Below are 9,744 nucleotides of genomic sequence, written 5' to 3'. Positions count from 1 at the left end.
CCTAAGTGACTTAGCAGAAACAACTTAATAGTTAGAATACCTCAAGGCGACCCTTTTCAGTTTGTCCTGGCCCTCAGCAAACCCCTGTCCTCTTTCAGACCTCAAACTGTATCTTTTGAATTGAATTGAAGATTACCTGGTCAAGTCCGCCTAAAATCCCATTTATTATGACTTAGTTATGAGTCTCGGCTCTCAGTCAGGGATACAGGTGCCAAAAGCTATTTAACCTCAAATCTTTTAAAACTCATTGCGACCAGTGTGGAGATTCATAACATCAACAACAAGTAAAATTTATTGGGTCTGTTTGGATCTGGGAAACATTCCCATCAAACAAAACAGAGCAGTTGAGCAGCAGTCCAACTCCTCACGGAGGTCCCCTGGGGGCCAGAATAAACGCTTTGTGGTTGAAGTTGACTGTAATGGTGCTCATGGGCAATTTCTTCAACAGAGGTCATGTGTATTATATGTCTGGGATGTTTGGAATAAAGGAGTGATTGATGGAGGGGTTTAATATATAGACCTAATCATTATGATAATGTTGCCAATCTTACTGTACATGTTGTCCTGTGTAACCTCATCAATGCAATGATACATATATTGTACCTTTGCAGTGGGAAGCCCACTTTCAAAACCACCGAGGGACAGCAATACGTGTGTATTTCATTATCTTTCGTTATTTCTCAATGGCCCACTTTGGCCACAGACAGGTTATCCCACCCGAGAGATCCTAACCTTAATGTCCTATACTAAAATATCGCGTAAAAATGTGCCAAATCTAATCGTTTTTTGTGCCAAAAGTCCAGGCCAAGGTGCGAGCGCAAGGTGTTATTTTTATGCATGTGTCACATTATGTGGCCTGTGGGAGCCACTTCCATCCGGGTGTGCAGATTCACGCCGGCGCCCCCACCAACACCACCCAGCCAACCCACCCACCCCCAGCAGCAATGGGAGTCGATGATGGCCTGTTTACACTTCATCATGGGGCGATAAGCGACACTTTTCTTGTGCGTTGCACACGGTGATTCATTAAGCAGACTGGATGGTAAATTGTCTATTGGAGCTAACAAAACCCACTACACTTATGGCCCCTCTGGGAAAATGACGGGAGCACGTTTGTGTATTGGAGTCCTCCAACGCACGTTAAGAAACGTTAGAAACACTCGAGAGCTAAAAAAAAAATCATTATAAGACACTGTATTAAAAAGAAATTATGAAACAAGATCCTTTCTGTTGAAGAGACCATTATTCGATTATTCATCCCCCTCACGCAATCAGTCCTGATAATTTACCTTTGCCCAGGAGCAAGCAACTTGTTTGCCAGACTTCCTGAAAAAAAAAAAGTGCGGACTTTTTAGGTCCAGAAAAGCACAACGATGGAATACACATGGACAGATGAATCCGCATTTAAAAAAAAATTAAAAAATCATTTATAAATCCACCTCGTCCCCTGTGGCAATAATATTTCATTACTTACAGATGCATTTTCATTATAAAAACAATACATTCATGTGGAATTGTTCCCTGGTCTTATAAACCTCGCTGTTTCTATTTTAAGCCTACAGAGGCTGGGGCGAACAGAGGGATTGGAGAAAAGGAGGAGAGAAAAATCGATTAACCGTGGACTGAGCTTTATGACTGAGCAAAAGTATGATTCCGAGCAGGACTCAATTAGAAGCAGACTCAGTGTTTTTGTTTTTTTTTTTTGTTTTTTTGTTCCAATAGCCTATCGCTTCCCAGTCCAGGAACCTCTCTGGGTAGAGCGCCATAACCCGACATGAAACACTGCTGGCGTGCATGGAGGAAACATGCAGCAACAGATTCTTTACAGACCCAAATGTGGCATCATTAAAAGGACATTATCGAAATTTGCTCTCTCATGCAGTGTGTGTGTGTGTGTGTGTGTGTGTGTGGTGAGAGTGTGGGGGTGTGGGGTATCGGCTGTAAATCATCCATAATGGCATAATGGTGCAGCTGGATGGATACACACATGGACACTTAACTCTCCATCACCGCGCTGTGTATTTGCTCTTGTTTGTCAGACGCCTCGGCTTGCGGGTCATAAACGAGAGTTGTTTAACAGTACCCCCCCCCCCCACACACACACACACAGCACCACCACCCACTTAATCTCTCTGTCTGACGCGGCACACACTCTGAGAGGACCGCATCCTGTTTGCTGGTCGGCTTGGAAGGTGTGAATATTTCGAGCTATGATAGCCCGGCAGATGTGTGAGTCTCTTTCTGTCTCACACGCACACACACACACACACACACACACACCACCTGTTCCTCATCACATGGAAGCTTGCTGCACTAACAAGCATAACAATGAGACTTAAATAGCCGTGTGATTTGTTCAAAAATGAAAAAGGAACAAAAACAAATACTTTCCACGCACCTATAGCATATCAAATAACGTTCAATAAATCATTGGTGCTGTGGAGAACCTTTCTAATGGCATTCATGGAACCACAAAGGCTCCCATGTGGCTCAGAGAACAGATTCTGCTCAGAAACGTTGTCCTTCTCCTGTAATAATTTGCTGGAAATACATCTTAAAGACCCAATTATTTCTGACTAATGTTTAAACAAGTCGTGATACACACTCTGCTTGTAATAGTGCATTTCCCGCTGCATTCCTAACTTATGTGCGCATGTCAGGTTCATTTTATCATCGGCAGACATCTGAAGCAGGCAGCTCATTTAGAGATGTCGGACGCCAGAAACGATCAGAGAACTGAACTAAAGTCCATCAGATTTGTTTTTTTAAATACTACAGGATATGTAAGCCTCATCTAGCAGAGGCCAGTCACTGCATATCAGTCAAACTCAGGATGTACCTCAGAGCAAGCCGTAAAAGCTGACGGGACAACAAGAGGCGCATGATGCTTTTACAGCCACTGTTATGCTGATGCTGATAATGATGGTAATAAGAGACGACCCCCTCAGTTGTAAAGCTAATTTTGTGTTGCTGCCGGCAACGGAAAAGGGCGAATGGGCCTTTCCTCACTCAGTATGCAAATGGAAGAAGTCTTGCAGAGTTGATGTTTATTCATACAAACGGAATCAATTTGGAGACAAAGTCGAAACTCCAGAGCAAAGCCGAACCATTTCTCTTCTTAGCATCACCAATTTCCGAATTGGAACCCATGATGGAGAGTGTGTGACGCTAATAGCTGGAGGTAATTAGCGGGCAAAAGCCATCTCCAAATGTACTGAGTATGGCCGTTGTGGTTTATTATGACGCCTCGGGGAGAGGACCTGTGTGCACAGAGGGTGAGGTCGCCATCATTTGTTTCCAAGACATAAACAGAAGAAGATGGAGAAAGGCTGTATGGCAACATGACTGATAAGAAATTCAGTAGCAAGTGTTCAGAACTTTTACTTTAAGCAGAAGAAAAATGAAACAGCGCGTCTTCGTTATGATTAAAAGTCGTTCATTATTATGTCACCTTAAGTAAAAGTACTCGAATATGAATGTTATAACTCATATATCACATATTATCATATCTTAGTTAAATTCCACCATTGTGTATATGAACCTTGAAAGTAACTGGTAACCACTGTCACATAAGAACAGGGCACTTCCCTTTGACGATTCATTAACAAGGCAATTCCGAGTCTTGTACAGAACACATAAACAGGCATCAAAACCAATGACAACATACAGACGCACAGAAGAGTGAAATTCAGTAAAGACAAAACATGCTAAAATAGAATAAAGCGGGTTAAACGGGAGAGTAAAAATACGGTGCAGTGCAAGATCTAATTGCATATCTTGAAGAAGCGCAAATAGTATCTCAAAGTTGTACTGCGGCGCAGTACTTGAGTCAATGTCCTCAGTTCCACTCCACCTCTGCACCTTGCTATACCCTTGACGTACAGAAGCCAGACCACATACAGTAGACGCTGCAAAATGCGCACACATGGCGCAACGAATTTCAAGTGTTATCCATCTTTCCTGGCAAGCACCCCCCTCTGCTCAGCGCCCTTTGAAATCTGCATCGCGCCTCTCTCATTTCTGTTTACAAGAGTCAAATTGCTTCCACACACTTTATTGGTAATAGATCTGCAGAGAGAGCTGCGCCAAAGGCGGTCACGCATTTTTTTTTTTTTTTTACTCGCGCGGTAAATACCTCGACCGTTAAACATCAACACACAGTCATCGTGATGAGTGGTCTGAGAGGCGACAGTCTAACAAGCCTCTCTTTGACTCATCGGTGATTACAGAGTCCGACCCGCTGCTTAACTGATTTCGTGCATGCATGAAATGAATGATGCTCAATGGAAAATTGGCACAACTCCACTGCTGCTCGTCCTGAAAAGTGCCCCTGCGGTGCTGCTGCTGCTGCTGCTGCTGACGCTTGTTTTAATTGCAAGGATTTTAGTTTTTTTTTTAATTCTTACAATGAGATTTACAGTTTGAGTGATCTGACTAAGTACTTGGAGACTACACCTCTCAAAGAAAGGCAAATATAGTTACTGAAAACCAGACAGGAAAGGAGAAGATTAGGCTAGGGGGAATTTTTCAATAGGGCCTGCATTACTTAATCATAAGTCAAGTGGTCACAGGGAGAATATGAACATCAGCCATGCCAAGTATAAATAGTCCTCGGCACCAGTGGTTCTTCAGTTGGGGCTTGGAGCCAAGGGGATCGAGGAGAAAATGAGGTAAAGTTTATACTTTCACTATTTCCTTTGCCAAAATTGCTCAAATTGAATCTGTGCCTAACATGCAAAATCAGGGGTGTGGAGCTAAAAGCCAATGAAAAAGTGACACAAGAGGTCAAAATACTTAGCCAACAGAGGTATTAAAACATAGATTTGTATTTCACTTTTTGTTATCACTTGTTTTATTACATAAACTTGCAGCAATGGTCTTTGCAATGACAAACACAAATTTACAGTATGGCTGCACATTTCACTTAAATACATAAGTTAAATACAGATGCTGTATTCACGTCATTTGGGTTTTCTGATCAGTAACATGAAAATGACACAAACAACTTTAATATACTCAGACAACTAATGTGTTTTTATCACTATACTGTAATCTCACCACATCTAATGTAAAGTAGTGCCTTCTTCAACTCTGCAAGGTTCAGATTGTGTGGCCTGAGCCAGTTGATCTTTTCAGAACTTCTTGGCATAAAAGCTGTTGGGAATCCCCCAGCTCATTTCTGTTTAACCAGGTCATCACCTGCTGTCTTTAATTCATGCATGCTGTTTTCTCTTTCTCCCTCTCTGTTCTCCCGCTCTCTGTTACCCCTTTTGAAGTCTTTGGGAGTCCTGTGGTTTTCAAAGGGTCAGAAAAGGGCAACCCTACTGTCCTATCGAAGACAGGCCATGTGATAAACGTATGCTACCACCTGTCCTCGCCGCTCCGTGTCAACACCACTGGTGTGACTGTACTCACACCTCATCATCTGACCCCCTGTCGCTTGTACATTGTTCCCTCTTGCTCACACACACACCGAAACGCGACACAGCAAATGCACATACACACATACACGAACTTGTGCACTGCTGCTGTAGGACCCCTACTGTCTGACAACCATCACACAGAACAAATCAAGGAGTCCAGCTGCTAAAAGCCCACCCTTTCCTCACACTTCACATTACAGGGGACTCTTTCTGGCCTGATCCCAAACAAGTGGGGGTTGTTTGGTTGAGAGAAAGGGCTGTGTCCTGGGGAGAGAGTCAATTGCAGGTCCAGGGTCACACAGAGAGTGGAAAGAGGCAGCCAGAAGTCCTTCAAGATGAAAAATTAGCCTTTCAAATGACAGCCAAAGATCAAACCACTGAGAGAAGCAGTGGGAGTGTTTCTGATGCTCCTATTGAAGAGCTCTTCTTATTCATCCCCAGTTTCCTGTTCTGCTTGCCCAAAGGGAAATTTCCCAGGAATACCCAAATCTGGAAGGGAGGCCAAGGTGGAACAAGACGATCCAAAACTGGACACCAGACCTGAGTCTGAGTCTGACACAGCCAGCTCCTCAAACTTCTGAATCACTTTCCTCACCGACCGGAAGGGAATCTCCCTACGCCAACGGCCTCCACTGGGCTCACAAGGTCCCCTGTAAGCCGAGTTCTTACTCAGGAACACGTGAGGAGGAGGGGGGAGACCACAGCGGAGCCTCAGTCGTCCCTGTCCCAGGCCTAGAGCTGGGAGCACTCCAGCAGGGTTAAAGTGGGTGGGCAGCGTGGCTAGGTGCTCCTGGGTCAGAGGGTTGTGGAAGCTCAGGGCGCCACCACCAATGTTAAGGAACACCCCAATGGTTTTGATCTGAGGCGGTACAGTGCTGAGCGTCTCCTGGCTCCCATCATATACTGCATAAAAAGACAAGCCCTGCCTTTCCAGCCACCAGCTACCAGAACCATCTAAGGATCTCACACCTGAGAGACACAAAAAGTGATGTTTTATATACACTGTGCGCATTTATGAATTTGCAGGCTTTACAAAACAACTTTCTATGATTTTAGCTTCCTTCAGTCCAGGTTGAAATATTTCAGTATAGTACCATTACATTTCCCTCAGTATGAATTATAATAATCACTTTGGTCTGATTAACAAATGTTAGCTTGCTGACACCTGAAACTAAGATAGCAAACATTACATGAGCTAATAATCAGCATATCAACATTGTTGCTGTGAGCATGTTAGCATAATGACAGACTGTTAGTCTTGCCATATTTTTCTTTTTGTTCAAAAATATTTAATGTAAGAGTAACATTTCTTTTAACTGCACAGACAGATTAGAGTAGGTAATGTGTTTTCCTGTTTGGGGCACTGTTCTGTCACTGATTACAGGAATTAATGCAGTCAGAAGAACTTTCTCTGTTAGCTTGCTGTTACAGTGACCAGGATTTCAGGTCCATTACACTTTTCTTTAATGTTGGAGGGTTTTGATGATGTAAATGAAGATGTGTCTAAAGTAGCTGATGATGGGGATGACAATTTTGTGAGACAGGATAATTCAGATAATTCAACAGCAGGATTACTGCAGTAATATGGCAACGTTAATTTGGACAGCCACAACATTAATACTTCTATTGCTAAAATCAGTTAATATCACCAAATTTTTTATGTTATTCTGCTGATGATGATGTGGGTACAGATTCTCAAATGTGAAATTACTATAGTCATTTTGAACCACTCTAGCAATTGTACATATAGCATAAGAACTGCACTAATCAGAGGTGCCTTCTAGGTGGATAACACTGGTTTTTCAAAGCTATAAAGTGAAACATTAGAACAACTTGTTCCAATGATTTGACAGGAAGAATAGAAATCACTTTTCTAATGTTGTTTAACCAAACATCAAAGGTCTACCAATAGTCTGACTAACCACTTGGTGGCACTATGAACATTGTGTCTGATGACATGCGTCTGTGTGTTTGCATGTGATTGTGGGCTTATAGAGGCACAGCTTGCTGACTAATAGTGCGCGCTTCTGGAAACAATAAGTAGACTGGCATCCAACCAACCAAAACAAACTCAAGAGAGTTCTTACCGATCCTGTAGACAGAGCTATTGCAGACATCCACCTCCCAGTAATACTGTCCTCGCACAATGACAACATCGGCGCAGACCTGGGGCAGAGCCAACATAACCCTGGGGTCAGAGGTCATTGATTTACTGACTTTGTCTGGAGGTCTCTGTCCTTTGTAGGTGATTTTAAGGGAGGAGCTGGAAAGATGGAGGACTGGAGGAACAGATGAAGAGTCCAGAGCAAAACAGAGTCCTAAGATAGACCAATAGAGAACAGAGGGTGTAAGAACAGAAAATTCTTGGCTTTTATTTAAATAATTCACAAAGGTCTCGCACATCATCTGCACACTTCATAACTGTTCAAAGGACTAGGATCACCTGTCATATTGATGTTTTTTATTCTTTCTTTCAACAATAGCTATTTAACACAGATTAAAAGAATGTAATTCAGACACAATGTGTGTGAATCACAATGAATCACAATGTGTGCAACAGGCTCCTGATTATTTTGTTTTTTCAGTTTCAGTTTTTCTTTGTTTCCTTTGCAATCTATTCTACCACTACATCTGAGCTGTGATTTGTGGTTTCATTGGTTCATCTGATATCACGTAATCCAGTTCCAATACTGCTAACTCTAGACTAATCCACTTTTATATTAAAGTTTTTAAAATAACTTTAAAATAACAATTTGTACCTGTTTAAATCTGCATAGAATTTGACACTAAGCTTCCAGTTTCTTCTACCAATCACTGGTGATTCCTTATACTTTTATTGCTTGTTGCTTTGAAGTATTTTTTGTCTCTTTCTACCTTTTCAATTGTAAAAGCTAAATAAATAAAAGCTTTATTTCTCTGTGTATGCCCTTATAACATCACATCACTTCGTAGCCTTCAAACTCTTCATACAAACAAAAGAGGACTTTCTATGTCCTAAACATGAAAGACCATTCAAAAACATACAGAGGTCTTCACAGCCGTCTGACCGTACTGAATCAACCTTTTGTGGAAGGTGATTCCAAACTTTTGAACAGTGGAGTATATTACATGTATTTTGTTTGGTCATTTAAAGCATCAAGTAAGATTTCTGACCAAAGACTGACTGCTCCATTTCCTCCTCTCGCAGGTCTACATCGCCACCCACTGGTGCTATGGAGGACATGGCAGGACTGGAGCCTGAGGCAAACAGGGAGAGTATACGGGTTCCAGTGTTAGCAGCAGGGATCACACAGATAATGTGACCTATGACTACATCATCATCCTCACCACGTAAATAGCTCTGTGCTGTCATGTCATCTGCAGCCCAGCAGTATGTGTCCACCTAAATGCAAAAATATTAAAAAATTAAAAATACAAGGACTAAGTTTTAAATAAACTAGGGATATAGAGTGAAGTTAATCTAAATGTAGCTGCATTTTTATTTCTACTATATTTGCATAATAATAATTAGTATCAAGTGAAAAGTTTGCATTCAAACAGAATTTATTTTTTCTTCCAGCAGTAATGATGACTATGATTCTCAGCTTTAAAGAATAGTTTGACATTTTGCGAAATACGCTTACATGCTTTCCTGTCGGATGATACTTCTACAGTATATATATACACTTAATAAAAGATTAATACACTATTATAGACACTAACACACATCAAGAAAGACTTAAATATTTGTTTGCCGCTCATAAATGCTAAAAAGCTGAGTTAATGTGAAGTGTTATCATTTTCTACTACTACTACTATTACTACTACTATTTGCCCTCAATTATGTATATGTTTTCATATATTTAAGAATTGCAGAGCCTACCTTCAAGGGCCAGTATTTGCTTTAGCACTTGTGTTTTTTATCCTTAATATTTCATGCAGTAATTCTTCTTATTAAACACTTCTGATTCTGATTATAGCAAGCAAACAGTACCTTACCCTGCATTCACTACACATAGAGTGTGAGCATGTGACAAATAAAAACTTTAAACTTGAATCCTTAAATCCTACTTAGTTTGGATTTCTCACCTGTTGAAGACGATCTTCAGATTCTTCCTCCTTGGTACCTGTCTTCCTAGGAAGGAAGGTAGGAAGTTTTGGGAGACAGGAAGTGGCAGATGACCAGTTCCAGCATGGCAGCTCCACAGGATGATGACAGCCTGGGCACTGCACAGAGCAGACAGGTAGACCGACTCTGCAGCGGTGAGGCTCACGAGAGCTTATTCTCTCTCCAGTTTCTATACAGTATACACACATGGTGTGAGAGCATGGCAGGATGAAG

At 41.7% G+C, this 9,744-nt stretch overlaps 1 protein-coding gene across 2 annotated transcripts; it reads right to left on the bottom strand.

Moving 5' to 3' along the window:
* Nucleotides 1-5,514: 5,514 nt before the first annotated feature.
* Nucleotides 5,515-8,822, bottom strand: LOC124059001 (probable E3 ubiquitin-protein ligase MID2). Of its 2 annotated transcripts, XM_046388662.1 has the most exons (4): nucleotides 8,751-8,801; nucleotides 8,577-8,660; nucleotides 7,511-7,741; nucleotides 5,515-6,392 (listed from the first exon to the last, which is right to left on the bottom strand). In XM_046388662.1, the coding sequence occupies exons 1-4, from the start codon at nucleotides 8,773-8,775 to the stop codon at nucleotides 5,851-5,853; spliced, it is 882 nt and encodes a 293-aa protein (XP_046244618.1). In that variant the 5' UTR covers nucleotides 8,776-8,801; the 3' UTR covers nucleotides 5,515-5,850. The 2 variants fall into 2 exon arrangements, with proteins under 2 accessions (XP_046244618.1, XP_046244617.1); XM_046388661.1 differs by having other exon boundaries at nucleotides 8,577-8,822.
* Nucleotides 8,823-9,744: the final 922 nt, after the last annotated feature.

This window comes from Scatophagus argus, chromosome 5 (assembly GCF_020382885.2).
Source record: "Scatophagus argus isolate fScaArg1 chromosome 5, fScaArg1.pri, whole genome shotgun sequence".
In the NCBI taxonomy this organism is placed as follows: Eukaryota; Metazoa; Chordata; class Actinopteri; family Scatophagidae; genus Scatophagus; species Scatophagus argus.
Note: the sequence above shows the minus strand (reverse complement) of the source record. Positions and strands in the feature narration are given on the sequence as shown.